Source organism: Pristiophorus japonicus, chromosome 12, assembly GCF_044704955.1.
Source record: "Pristiophorus japonicus isolate sPriJap1 chromosome 12, sPriJap1.hap1, whole genome shotgun sequence".
NCBI classification, from domain to species: domain Eukaryota; kingdom Metazoa; phylum Chordata; class Chondrichthyes; family Pristiophoridae; genus Pristiophorus; species Pristiophorus japonicus.
The window spans coordinates 60742293-60757533 of record NC_091988.1 but is presented as its reverse complement, the minus strand read 5'-3'; the positions used below and the strand labels follow the sequence as shown (position 1 = coordinate 60757533).

The window sequence follows — 15241 nt, the reverse complement described above, 5'->3', positions numbered from 1 at the left end:
AGGAGCTTAATCTTGAAAACCTTAATTGGGTCACTTGGAAGCACTTTTCCATAGAAAACAAGTCTTCCTTAACGTTTCTTCATAAATTATGTTCCTAATACCTGGAATCATCCTGTTCATCTCTGTACCCTCTCCAGGGCAATAATATCCTTTCAATGGTGAGGCAACCAGAATTTTAGAAAATACTTCAGACGGGATCTATACACATTTACATCCGATGGCCTGGCCACATCGTCCACATGCCTGATACTAGACTCCCAAAACAAGTGCTCTACTCAGAGCTCTGGCACAGCAAGCGAGTCCCAAGTGGGCAGAGGAAATGCTTCAAGGACACCTTCAAAGCCTTCTTGAAAAAGTGCAACATCCCCATTGACACTTGGGAATCCCTGGCCTAAGACTGCTCAAAGTGGAGGAGAAGCATCTGGGAAGGCGCCGAACACCTCGAGTCTCTTTGTCGGAAACACGCGGAAGCCAAGTGCTAACAGTGGAAGGAACGTACAACAAATCAAGCACCCCACCCATCCGTCCCTCCAACCACTGTCTGCCCCACTTGCGACAGAAACTGAAGGTCCCGCATTGGTTTCATCAGTCACCTGAGAACTCATATTAGTGTGGAAGCAAGTCATCCTCAACTCCGAAGGACTGCCAAAGAAGAAGATATACAGTAACATTTCAACCACTTTTGAATTCAACTCTATCCTTCTCGTGTAATCCAATATCTTACTTGCCTTGTTACTGCTTGGTGAACCAAATGATGCTTTCCTATTACATGCTTTATTCTCTTAACTCCAATAACAGAAGCAGAAACTGGAATTTCCCAAACCTAGGGCCATTACAACTGGCAGAAAGTAGAGACTTTCTCTTCATCGATTGGATTCAACTGCAAGGCCCAGAACTGAAAGGACACGTTCCAAATTCACTATGTCTCTTTCAATTATCAAAGTGGCTCACCTTTAGATTTACCATTCTGCAAAATCACTTTAGTTCTCCAGTACCACGTGTTGTTCACATCCATCTATTTGCGATCTCCACAGACAAGCTTTCTAACCTACACTTCAGTTGCACTGTATTCTGTGCAGAAGTGAAAGGGAGGCCGACTACTGGCAGAAATGATAATCTCTGGAAGCTACCTCCGTAGCTTTGCTGTGTACTTACGTTTTGACTGTTTGTCCCAGATCATATTTGTCCGTTACATCGGAAGGGTTGTTATAATCCTTTTTGTCACCGAGTGTTATGCAGCCAAAAGGCATTGCTGATGTTTGCCTGTGTGGAAAGCAAAACAAAAGCAATAGGTTAGGAAGTGCATTGCATAAGGATGTTTTCTTTATTCATTCAGTTACAGAATGTGGGTGTCGCTGGCAAGGCTGGCATTTATTGCCCATCCCAAATTGCCCTCGAGAATGTGGTGGTGAGCCGCCTTCTTGAATTGCTGCAGTCCGTGTGGTGAAGGTGCTCCCACAGTGCTGACTTTGTTGCAGCGGTTTGGTACAACTGCGTGGCTAGGTCATTTCAGAGGGCAGTTAAGAGTCAACCACATTGCTGTGGGTCTGGAGTCACATATAGGCCAGATTGGGTAATGACGGCAAATTTCCTTCCCTAAAGGACATAAGTGAACTAGTTGGGTTTTTCTGACAATCCGGTAGTTTCTTGGACATCATTATGAGCTTTTTAATTCCAGATTGATTTAATTAACTGAATTTAAATTCCCAAGTTGCCATGTTGGGATTTGAACTCACATCTCTGGATTATTATTCCAGGTATCTGAATTACTAGTTCCATAACATAACCACTATGTTAGCGTATCCCATGGTTGCAGAATGGAAGCATCTTTGCAAGGTCAACGTGGATGCGGGTTGGCAGTTTGAGCCCATTTTATCTCATAGATCTAGAAAATAACCCCAAGGTCATGCCAATCTGACACTGCAGAACCGCTTTCAGTGAGATCGGCCAGTCCATGGCCAGATCATGGCATCCAGTAACATGGACAGCAGTCTCTTCAGTGGGCCTTGCTACTGCCAGAGACAATAGCACAGTTATATTACAGTGTGGCGCTACATCAGTGGTGCATGAAAAATCGTAGCACTATCCTTTCACTTCGTGCTGGAGAATACTGTTGAGCAAACATTTTAAAATATATCTGTTTATTTTTTTGGTATGAGGAGCAGTGCGTGAATGAAATATTTGTGCAACAACACCTAAGGGGACCCAAATTGGCAGTAGTTAAAAACATTGTAGAGTATTCATAGAATCCTAAAACAATACAGCACAGAAGGGGGGCCATTTGGTCCATCTTGTCTATGTACCAGCTCTTTGAAAGAGCTATCTAATTAGTACCACTCCCTTGCTCTTTTCCAATAGCTCTGCAAATTTTTCCTTTTCAAGTATATATCCAATTCCCTTGGTTAGCAGCCCTCCTGCCAGTGGAGACAAGTTCAACCTGTTTATTCTATTAAAATCCCTCATAATTCTGAACACCTCTATTAAATCACCCTTTGTAAATATGTTAAATGATTTTTTTACCCAAGCATTGTTTGAGTGGCCTGCACAGTTGGATTACCAGTCCAACAATGGAGAGATACTTCTAAAATGGGAATGTGTCTCAGTGGGTAGCACCTTCGCCTCTGAGTCAGAAGGTTGAAGAATTCAAGTTCCACTCCAGAGACATGAGCACAAAACTCTAGGTTGACACTCCAGTGCCAGTACTGAGAGAGTGCTGCACTGTTGGAGGTGCCATCTTTTGGATGAGAGGTTAAACCGAGGCCCAACCTGCCCTCTCAGATGGATGTAAAAGATCCCATGGCTCTATTTCGAAGAAGAACAGGGGAGTTATCCCCAGTGTCCTGGGCCAACATTTGTCCCTCAGTCAACATTACTAAAAAACAGATTATCTGGTCATTATCACATTGCTGTTTGTGGGAGCTTGCTGTGCGTAAATTGGCTGTGGCATTTCCTACATTACAACAGTGACTACACTTCAAAAAATACTTCATTGGCTGTAAAGTGCTTTGGGATGTCCGGTGGTTGTGAAAGGCGCTATATAAATGCAAGTCTTTCTTTCAACTAAGCTTTTAACTTGTTGAATAAAAATGTAGCTCAAATAGAAGCAGTTTGCAAAATTTCTGCGTATTCATGATCTGCTGCAGGCTATATTGTTGCACATGATTTTATTTATGATTTTAATGAAACTTAAAATAAAATTGTGACAAAAGATGTGATTGGAAATATCCTGTATGTCGAAATAAATTATTCACTTAACTGCAATTTCACTACCAACCCTTAATTGCCTTCAGCCTCTCTGCTTATGATTATGTGGGAACAATTTACCATCAACAAATCATGGTGTTCTACAGCGAGGTCACTGAACTGATCACCATGTTAGCAAACTTTGACTAACTTGCTATCTTAAATGTAGCACAAGGAAATGTGTCGAACACTTGTATCAATATCTGCGTCCTTAACCCAGTCAGTGAACTTAGTAGACAAGAAACAGTAGTTCATGAAGCACAAAAGGATAGTATGCAGATACAACAAATGATCAGGAAGGCCAATGGTATCTTCGCCTTTATTGCAAAGGAGATGGAGTATAAAAGCAGGGAAGTCTTGCTACAGCTATATAAGGTATTGGTGAGGCCACACCTGGAATACTGCGTGCAGTTTTGGTTTCCATATTTACGAAAGGATATACTTGCTTTGGAGGCAGTTCAGAGAAGGTTCACTAGGTTGATTCTGGGGATTTTGGGGTTGACTTATCGATAAGATCACCTCTACTCATTGGAATTCAGAAGAATGAGAGGTGATCTTATCGAAAAGTATAAGATTATGAGGGGGCTTGACAGGGTGGATGCAGAGAGGATGTTTCCACTGATGGGGAGACTAGAAGTCGAGGGCATGATCTTAGAATAAGGGGCCACCCATTTAAAACAGAGATGAGGAAAAATTTATTCTCTGAGGGTTGCAAATCTGTGGAATTCGCTGCCTCAGAGAGCTGTGGAAGCTGGGACATTGAATAAATTTAAGACAGAAATAGACAGTTTCTTAAACGATAAGGGGATATGGGGAGCAGGCGGGGAAATGGAGCTGAGTCCATGATCAGATCAGCCATGATCTTAATGAATGGCGGAGAGGCTCGAGGGGCCTTATGGCCTACTCCTGTTCCTATTTCTGATGTTCTTATGTTCTTATTAAAAATAGGAAGGCATATCTAGGCTTACTCGCTGTCACCAATGCCGCACCTTCATAGAATCATAGAATGGTTACAGCACAGAAGGTGGCCATTCGGCCCGTCATGCCAATGCCAGCTCTCTTCATGAGCACCTCAGTTAGTCCCACTCCCCTGCCCTTTCCGCATAGGCCTGCAAATTTTATTCCTCCAGTTCCCTTTTGAAAGCCACGATTGAATCTGCCTTTACCACCCTCTCAGGCAGTGCATTCTAGATTATAACCACTTGCTGCGTAAAATCTTTTTTCCTCATGTTGCCTTTGGTTCTTCTGCCAATCACCTTAAATCTGTGTCCTCTGGTTTTTGATCCTTCCGCCAATGGAAACATCTCTCTATCTACTCTGTCTAGACCCCTCATGATTTTAAACACCTCTATCAAATCATCTCGCAGGCTAACATCTGTGGTTGGGAAGATGTTGGAGTCCATGATTAAAAAAGCAGTAGCAGGACATTTGGAAAAGCAAAATTCGGTCAGGCAGAGTCAGCATGGATTTATGAAGGGGAAGTCATGTTTGACAAATTTGCTAGAATTCTTTGAGGATGTAACGAAAAGGTGGATAAAGGGGAACCAGTGGATGTGGTGTATTGGGATTTCCAGAAGACATTTGACAAGGTGCCACATAAATGGTTACTGCACAAGATAAAAGTTCACGAGGTTGGGGGTAATATATTAGCATGGATAGAGAATTGGCTAATGAGCAGAAAACAGAGAATCAGGATAAATGGTTCATTCTCTGGTTATCAATCAGTAACCAGTGGGGTGCCGCAGGGATCAGTGCTGCGGCCCCAACTATTTTCAATCTATATTAACGACTTGGAGGAAGGGACAGAGTTAATGTAGCCAAGTTTGCTGATAATATAAAGATGGGAGGAAAAGCAATGTGTGAGGAGGACACACAAAAAATCTGCAAAAGGACATAGACAGACTAAGTGAGTGGGCAAAAATTTGGCAGATGGAGTATAATGTTGGAAAGTGTGAGGTCATGCACTTTGTCAGAAAAAAAATCAAAGAGCAAGTTATTATTTAAATGGTGAAAGATTGCCAAATGCTGCAGGACAGCGGGACCTGGGGATCTTGTGCATGATACACTAAAGGTTAGTATGCAGGTACAGCAAGTGATCAGAAAGGCCAATGGAATCTTGGCCTTTATTGCAAAGGAGATGGAGTATAAAAGCAGGGAAGTCTTGCTACAGTTGTACAGGGTATTGGTGAGGCCACACCTGGAATACTGTGTGCAGTTTTGGTTTCCATATTTACGAAAGGATATACTTGCTTTGGAGGCAGTTCAGAGAAGGTTTACAAGGTTGATTCCAGAGATGAGAGGGTTGACTTATGAGGAAAGGTTGAGTAGGTTGGGCCTCTACTCATTGGAATTCAGAAGAATGAGAGGTGATCTTATCGAAACATATAAGATTATGAGGGGGCTTGACAAGGTGGATGTAGAGAGGATGTTTCCACTGATAGGGGAGACTCGAACTAGAGGGCATAATCTTAGAATAAGGGGCCGCCCATTTAAAACTGAGATGAGGAGAAATTTCTTCTCTCAGAGGGTTGTGGATCTGTGGAATTCGCTGCCTCAGAGCACGAACATTGAATAAATTTAAGACAGAAATAGACAGTTTCTTAAACGATAAGGGAATAAGGGATTATGAAGAGCGGGTAGGGAAGTGGACCTAAGTCCATAATCGGATCAGCCATGATTGTATTAAATGGCGGAGCAGGCTTGAGGGGCTGTATGGCCTACTCCTGCTCCTATTTCTTATATTCTTTTCTGCTCTAAGAAGAACAACCCCTACTTCTCCAGTCTATCCAGGTAACTGAAGTCCTTGATGTAATGTATGCACCTGTGATATACTTGCTTTGGAGGCAGTTCAGCGAAGATTCACTAGGTTGATTCCGGAGATGAGGGGGTTGACTCATGAGGAAAGGTTGAGTAGGTTGGGCCTCTGCTCATTGGATTTCAGAAGAATGAGAGGTGATCTTATCGAAACATATAAGATTATGAGGGGGCTTGACAAGGTGGATGTAGAGAGTATGCTCACAGGTTTGTAGAGCTGTTGCATTATGAGTGGCATGATGTTCACAAGACTCAACAAAGTCTTGGGTCTAGGTCATCCATGATGAGGCATGCGGTTGTGAGCCTAATGGATGAACTGGTAATGTGTAATGTGATTGTTAAACCTTTGATAATAAACAAACTAGTTCTTAGTAACAATTTGTTGCTATGAATGCTTAAGCAAGGAACCCATGAAACAAATACATTAAATTAATAAAGGAAATATAAATTATGTTTGTGGCAGAAAGCTGTCCATATATTTCTGGTTCCAGGACACGCCAATTTCTTTTTGATACCCTGAAACAAGTCAACTCGAGATTGACTACTTTCAAAACTGGTGCTTGAAAAGTGAGGGATGATAGGGCTGGTGAATGGACCATTTTCCAATTTCAGGCATGCATGTTCAGCATAAAGGTCTTCCAGATCAGGTATAGCATGAGTTGATAAAAGATAAAGCTCACTCTGCACTGCTCCAGTGAGTTAGGTCTGTCCCAGCCTCAGAAAAGCACACCCCTACTGCAATGTGACATTTTCCATGCCCCTATCAGCCAACCCTCTCCCCCCCGGCTTCCTTGAAGGAACTGTCTCCACTGGCAGGAGGGTCGGTAACCAAAGGACACAGATTTAAGATAATTGGCAACAATGCTGGGGCGGGGGGGGGGGGGGGGGCGGGCGGTGGGGAGGTGAGGAGACTTTTTTTAAGCAGCCAGTTGTTATGATCTGGAATGTGCTGGATGAAAAGGTGGTGGAAGCAAATTCAATATTCACTTTGAAAAGGGAATTGGCTCTCCACTTAAGGAAAAATTTACAGGACTATGAGGAAAGTGCAGAGGAGTGGGTCTGCTTGGTAGCTCTTTCAGAGAGCCGACACAGGCACGGTGGGCTGAATGGCCTCCTTCTGTGCTATATGATTCCATGATTCTTTGAGAGAGATGGTCAATTTATTGTTGTGGGTTCACAATCAGTAGGGGCTGGTTTGAGATGGTTATTTCATGTCAGATTCCTATAGCCAACAGACATTCATTCTATCACCCTTGCTGAACATACCGGTATGTCAAAGGTCAAAGGGCAGAGTGTTGATGAACTTCAGCACCCTCTTTCTTCTGCGCACTGATTGGATTAAACCAAGTCACCAAACAGACCACCACAACTGATATTGGGTGATCAATGTCTCCATGGCTCAGTTGATAGTGCCGTTGCACTCTGAGTCACGAAGGTTGTGGGTTCAAGTCCAACTCTAGGCTAGGCTAACGCTCCAGTGCAGTGCTGAGGGAGTGTTGCACTGTCAGAGGTGCTGTCTTTTGAATAAGACGTTAAACCAAAACGTCTTGGATGAGACGTCTGCCTTCTCAGGAGGATATGAAAGATCCCATGGCACTATTTCAAAGAAGAGCAGGGGAGTTGTTATCCCCGGTGACCTGGGCAATATTTATCCCTCAATCAACATCGTTAAAAACAGATCATTTGGTCATTACCACATTGCTGTTTGTGGGAGCTTGCTGTGCGCAAATTGGCTGTCACGTTTCCTACATTACAACAGTGACTACACTTCAAAAAGTACTTCATTGGCTGTAAAGTGCTTTGGAACATCGGTGGTCTTGAGAAATACAGGTCTTTTTTTCAATGTGCTTCTTTATAATTAAAAATGCACTGTAATAAATTTAATGTCAGATTTTGTGCCTAAATATTATTCTGCTACATTGTATAAACAATGTTGGGATTTTGTGTCCAAATATTAGTTTGGTACATTCTGTAACAGCACAAAGATATGCTGAATATCCAGTAGGCAAACAGAGTGGGTGTAAACTGAAAGATTACATTGCCCTTTTTTTAAACTCCTGGATAAATGACATATCCTGGCTGCTCCTCGCTGTGCATCCTCTTTGCATTTTCATGAAGAGCTCTACAACGGGAACTGTGTAACATGATAAATTATACATGATGAATCACAATGTCACAGTTTGTATTACATATTAATAAGTTAAAGCAGACGGATATCTTCATGCTACTGGGTTTTGGACCGTGGATCACGTAGGAGTTTGGCTTGCATCTCACTTTCAAAGTCTCAGTGGATCACTACATTTCCGCCCTCTGCCCCCCACCACCCCTACTCCCCATCCGCCAAGTGCAGTGGGTACTCCTGCATTACTATCATTTAAAAGTAAAATCCACCACTGCGTTACGGAAACAGTCACAAAGAGTGAAAAAATAAAGTAAGACCTTACATTTATATAGCGCCTTTCACAACCTCAGGCTACCCCAAGGCACTTTTTCAAATACTTTTTCAAGTGTACTGACTGTTGTAATGTAGGAAACGTGGCAGCCAAGTTGCGCACAGCAAGCTTCCACAAACAGCAATGAAAGAAATGACCAGCTAATCTGTTATTTCAAGGATTTTGGCCCCCTCCTAGTTCTACATGCTGCCCCTTGGCAACAAGATCTGGAAACACAGCATCGGTTTCCACATGTACGCTAATGACACCCAGCTCTACCTCACCACCATCTCTCTCGACTCCTCCACATTCTCTAAATTGTCAGACTGTTTGTCCGACATCCAGTTCTGTAAGAGCAGAAATTTTCTCCAATTAAATATTTGGAAAACCGAAGCCATTGTTTTCGGTCCCGTCACAAACTTCATTCTTTAGCCACTGACTCCATCACTATCCCCAACTTGTGTCTGGGACTGAACCAGATTGTTCGCAACCTTGGTGTCATATTTGACCCTGAAATGAGCTTTTGACCACATATCCGTTGCATAACATCACCTGTCTCTGCCCTTGCCTCAGCTCATCTGCTGCCGAAACCCTCATCCATGCCTTTGTTGCCTCTAGGCTTGACTATTCCAATACACTCCTGGCTGGCCTTCCACATTGTACCCTATGTAAACTTGAAATGATCCAAAACACGGCTTTCCATGTACTAACTCGCACCAAGTCTTGTTCACCCATCACCTCTGTGACCACTGACCTACATTGGCTCCCGGTTAAGCAACGCCTCAATTTCAAATCCCTCCATGGCCTCGCCCCTCCCTATCTCTGTAATCTCCTTCAGCCCCACAACCCCCAGACATATCTGCACTCCTCTAATCCTGCCCTCTTGAACAGCCCTGATTATAATCACTCAACCATTGATGGCTGTGCCTTCAGCTGCCTCAGCCCCAAGCTCTGGAACTCTCTCCCTCAACTTCTCTGCCTCTCTACCTCGCTTTCATCCTTCAAGACGCTCCTTAAAACTTACTTCTTTGACCAAGCTTTTGGTTACCTGCCCTAATTTCTCCTTCGGTGGCTCGGTGTCAAATTATAATACCCCTCTGAAGCGCCTTGGGACGTTTTACTACGTTAAAAGTGCAATATAGGTACAAGTTGTTGTTGTTGTTGATTGAGGGATATATATTGGCCAGGACACAGAGAGAACTCACCTACTCTTCTTTGGATAGGGCGGTGGGATCTTTTACATCTACCTGAGAAGGCAGATGGGGCATTGGTTTAACATTCGAAAGACCTGCACTTCTGGCAGACCAGCATTGTCTCAGTACTGCGCAGCAGTACCAGCCTAAAAGCACATTATAGGATACTGATGATTATTTTGTTCTAGCCAAGCAGGGGCTCACGATGGCAATCTCTTCTTTTCATGATAACTTCTTTAAAGTTGGTTCACCCAGTTCATATCTGAAGCACTGGCAGAAATCCAGACGGCCTAATTTTCTCGTCAGTCAGTATTCAGCGCAAGCACAGGAAGCACATTCCCGGCTACACTGACAGTGATTTATACCACAGGCCAGGCCATTACTTATCCTGAAGTAAAATAATGATACGGAAATGTCAGAAATTATTTTTTTTGATATTCTAAACTTTAAAAATGTGCCAGGAGAGTGGTCTGTTTCTTGCTGTTCTCCTTAGCGCAGCGAAGGTTGAGAGGAGATTTGATTGAGATGTTCAAAATCATGAGGGGTCTAGATAGAGCAGATGGAGTGAAACTGTTCCCATTGGTGGAAGGGTCGAGAACCAGAGGACACAGATTTAAGGTGATTGGCAAAAGAACCAAAGCCGACATGAGGAAAAACTTTTTTATGCAGCGAATGGTTAGGATCTGGAATGCACTGCCTGAGAGGGTGGAGGAGGCAGACTCGATCGTGGATTTTAAAAGGGAATTGGATAAGTACCCGAAGGAAAAATATTTGCAGGGCTACGGGGATAGGACGGGGGAGTGGGACTGGCTGAAGTGCTCTTGCAGAGAGCCGGCATGGGCTCGACGGGTCGAATGGCCTCCTTCTGTGCTGTAACCATTCTATGATTCACTTGCCTACCTCTACCATTAGTTTTCATACAGTCCTCTCTAAAGTATATGAAATGTCACTGAAATACATGAAATGATGTATTTTTTTAAAGTCTAAACTCCTGTCATTTCTTTCAAAGGCATTTTCTAGATAAATTTACTGGTATCTGGAGGATTGGGGCAATGTAGCAAGTTACTCCTTGCTTGGCTCAGCCGAACGCACCCTTGAACCTATCTATAATCTAGGCCAACACTTTCGTGTACTGAGGACATGCTGCATTTTTGGAGGTGCTGTCTTTCAGGTACGATGTTAAACCAAGGCCTTCATGGCCTAGAAATTTGTTGGTGCTGCATCCGTTATCGGCGCAATCATAGAAAAGAATCATAGGGTGGTTACAGCACAGCAGGAGGCCATTCAGCCCATCGATCCCGTGCCGACTCTCTGTAAGAGCACTTCAGCTAGTCCCAATTCCCTGCCCTTTCTCTGTAGCCTTCGATTTCTTTTCCTTCAGGTACTTATCTAATTCCCTTATCTATCGTACAACGGGCGCCTAAGCCTCCAATATGATGCCACGCGTGCGGAAGTGCGCTGCCTCCCATATTGGATCAGGCTCCTCCGCAGGTGCCCAGGCCACACACCAGATGCACTTTAAACATTCATTAAAATATTTAAATAAGGCACATGCTTATAAAGGTGTTTTACCCTCACTTCACTAGGAATAATGGAAACACTATCACCAAATCCAAACAAAAAACAAGTGTATCCAACAACTCAATCCATCGGTATCTAATGATAAACAGAAATAATTATAAATTATGAATGGCAATCTACGAACATGTGTCCTGCAAATGAAATCTGCAAAGTCCTCGCATGCCTGCCACATTGATATGTCACGCAAGTTTGCAAATGACACTAAGCTGGGTGGGGGGTGTGAGCTGTGAGGAGGATGTCAAGAGACAAGGCTGACTAGGACAGGTTAGGTGAATGGGCAAATGCATGGTAGATGCAGTATACTGTGGATAAATGTGAGGTTATCCATTTTGGTGGCAAAAACAGGAAGGCAAATTATTATCTGAATGGTGACAGATTAGTAAAAGGGGAGGTGCAATGAGACCTGGGTGTCATGGTACATCAGTAACTGAAGGTAGGCTTGCAGGTACAGCACGCAGTAAAGAAAGCAGATGGCATGCTGGCCTTTATAGCGAGAGGATTTGAGTATAGGAGCAGGGAGGGCTTACTGCAGTTGTACAGGGCCGTGGTGAGACCACCTTGAGCATTGTGTAAGTTTTGGTGTCCTAATCTGAGGAAGGACATTCTTGCTATTGAGGGAGTGCAGCGAAGGTTCACCAGACTAAGTCCTGGAATGGCAGGACTGACATATCAAGAAAGACTGGATCGGCTAGGCTTATACTCACTGGAATTTAGAAGAATCAGATGGGATCTCATAGAAACATATAAAATTATGATGGGACTGGACAGGTTAGATGCAGGAAGAATGTTCCCGATGTTGGGGAAGTCCAGAACCAGGGGTCACAGTCTAAGGATAAGGGGTAAGCCATTTAGGACCGAGATGAGGAGAAACATTTTCACCCAGAGAGTGGTGAACCTGTGGAATTCTTATCACAGAAAGTTGTTGAGTCCAGTTCGTTGGATATATTCAAGAGGGAGTTAGATGTGGCCCTTACGGCTAAGGGGATCAGGAGATATGGAGAGAAGGCGGGAACGTGGTACTGAAGTTGCATGATCAGCCATGATCATATTGAATGGCGGTGCATGCTTGAAGAGCCGAATGGCTTGCTCCTGCACCTATTTTCTATGTTTCTATGTTTCTATGTTCCGAGCAGATGTACGTTTAACCTGAGGGAATGCCTCTGCCTCACCAATTAGCTAGTCTATTCCCACCTGTGCTCATTCCAGTGTCTCTTTTGCTGATGGTTCAATTCCATAGTCGAAAATATGCTCTGGAATCTCACCCATTAGATGTATCATTTTGTTTCATAAGCCAACATTCGCTTCCTACCCCTCGCTTCCCACTTGCGTTCATAGTTCTCAGTCCCACACCTATTTCTTATTACAAATGCCAACCTATCAATGGTTCATCTCTCAATGCACGAGATTAGCCAGTCTAAATATTTGACTCTAGGCTCTTTAGCATCATCTTAATATTACAGACAGAAAGCAGAAATACTTTTTTTTTAATATAGCACCTTTCATAACCACTAGATGTCTCAAAGCACTTTATAGCCAATGATGTACTTATTGGAGTGTAGTCACTGTCGTAATGTAGGAAACGCAGCAGCAAATTTGCGCACAGCAATGTGATAATGAACAGAAAATCATTTTTTTTTGTTATGTTGATTGAGGGATAAATATTGGCCAGGACACCGGGAATAACTCCCGTTCTTCTTCAACACAGTAGCCGTGGGATCTTTTACGTCTCATCCGAAAGACGGCACCTCCGACAGTGCAGCACTCCCTCAGCACTGCACTGGAGTGTCAGCCTAGATTTTTTTGTGCTCAGGTTCCTAGAGTGCGACTTGCACCCACAACTTCCTGACTCAGAGGCAAGTGTGCTATCCACTGAGTCATGGCTGACAGCAAGAAGCAGGATTTCTTCAAATAAACTCAGCATTGTACTATAGCATTTTTTAAAATCTTATTTGAAATGGCTCAAATGGTAGAAATTCTGTTACACACTTAACAGGCATGTTCTCAATTGCTGGTATTTCTGCTACCTAGAGAGACATCTAAACCACTATCACACGAACAATGACGGACAAGATAAAGACCCCCTGGTCCATCCAGCCTGTCCCACACAATTGTGACACTTTGTGTATCACAGTATATACACTCCACCCCACCCAAAACCATGTGATCTCCTGGGAGAGGTGAAAAAATATAAAATCCCAGGGCAATTTGGGGAAGAAAATTCTGGGAAATTCCTCTCAAACCCATCGAGACTAGTTCTGAGATCATTCTGGTCCCGAATTCCCGGCCGTATTTACCTTCTATACGATGTGATGTCCACCCCAGCTAGAAACAGGTCCAGCTCTCGCTTGGAGGAATTCAGCGAATCAGCATCCACCGCACTAGATGGCAGCCTGTTCCAGAGGCATTAAATATATAGGTGCAGGAATAAGAGGGACTGGGTGATAACACTGCCGTTTCACTTGTGTATGAATTTAGCCCAAGCTAATGGGGGTGGGGCGGGGAGGGAGGTGGGGGGCATTGTCTTCTGTGTGGTAAACTTTTTGTTTTTTGGTTGAAATTAATGAAAGTAGAAAATAAGGACCGAATGTATGAATCACGTCTACATGCCCTGGTCCAATTATCTAGGTCTGACCATGATCAACTCACATTCCAGGGGGAGCAGCTCCACTGTACAGAACGACCATTACCTTGGCACGAGTTGATGGTCACAGCCAGAGATGGCAACATTAGAGGGAATTGTTTTGTCTTCACTGTGGGCAGAGGTGAAACTGGACCTTTGGTTGAAGTTGATCTTCCTTGCCTAACCTTCCAAGTGTTCAGACGTTCAAATCAGTGGCCTTGGAGAGTTGATCATTTAAAGACATTTAATGCCTGAACTGGTCTTGAGCGTCTGCAGTTTGACATTAGCAAATTTCAAAGGTAGCTCCAATTGTGTACAGGAAATTCTGAATAATCATTTCTCCTGACTGGATAATATCTAGAGAGAAAGGGGAGAAGGGCGGTGGATAATTGGACCAGAGCATGTAGGCATGATTCATACATTTGGTCCTTATTTTATATTTTCATTCCTAAATTTCTATGTCCATATTTATATTGGAAACTGACTATGTCAACTCGTCAGACTGAAATGAAGGCCTCCTGCCAGTGCTGGTTTAACATTATCATCATCATAGGCAGTCCCTCGAAATTGAGGAAGACTTGCTTCTGCTCTAAAAGTGAGTTCTCAGGTGACTGTACAGTCCAATACAGGAATTACACTCTCTGTCACAGGTGGGACAGATATTTGTTGAAAGGGTGGGTGGGGAGTCTGGTTTGCTGCCCGCTCTTTCCACTGTCCGCGCTTGGTTTTTACATGCTCTCAGTGACGAGACTCGAGATGCTCAGCGACCTCCTGGATGCTCTTCCTTCACTTGGCGAGGTCTTGGGCCAGGGATTCCAGGTGCTGGTGGGGATGTTGCATTTTATCAAAGATGCTTTGAGGGTGTCCTTGAAATGTTTCCTCTGCCCACCTGGGGTTGGCCTGCCGTGTAGGAGTTCCGAGTAGAGCGCTTGCTTTGGGAGTCTCGTGTCTGGCATGTGGACGATGTGGCCCGCCCAACGGAGCTGGTCGAGTGTGGTCAGTGCTTCAATGTTGGGGATGTTGGCCAGATCGAGAACAGTACCCCCACTGGGAGAGGGTGCAACTACAGTGTGAGAAGTTTACGTATACAGTGTGAGAAGTTTACGTAACCAGTGTCCATTTTAATTGTGGAGAGAGGAATTTATAATAGAAAATGTTGACAGGAATTGTGTGCAGACATAGATTTCACAGACGGACAGTAGTTAAGATTAAAATGAATGCTGTAAAAGGCTCACATTGTGTTCTATGAATTCCACGTGGAGGGAGGTCCTGTGGGAAGGAGGAAGGGGAAGGAGGACAGTAAGGGTATGTTTGAGTTTGTGTATTGGCACATGCGGCAGAGCCTGGTCTCCAGTCGT

At 43.8% G+C, this 15241-nt stretch overlaps 1 protein-coding gene across 1 annotated transcript in view; it reads right to left on the bottom strand.

Moving 5' to 3' along the window:
* camkva (CaM kinase-like vesicle-associated a) overlaps positions 1-15241 on the bottom strand; it is a 147722-nt gene that overhangs the window by 88109 nt on the left and 44372 nt on the right. The window contains exon 2 of the mRNA XM_070894922.1: positions 1156-1263. Coding sequence (XP_070751023.1) covers positions 1156-1250 — 95 coding nt within the window. The 5' untranslated portion in view covers positions 1251-1263. The remainder of the gene's footprint in view (positions 1-1155; positions 1264-15241) is intronic.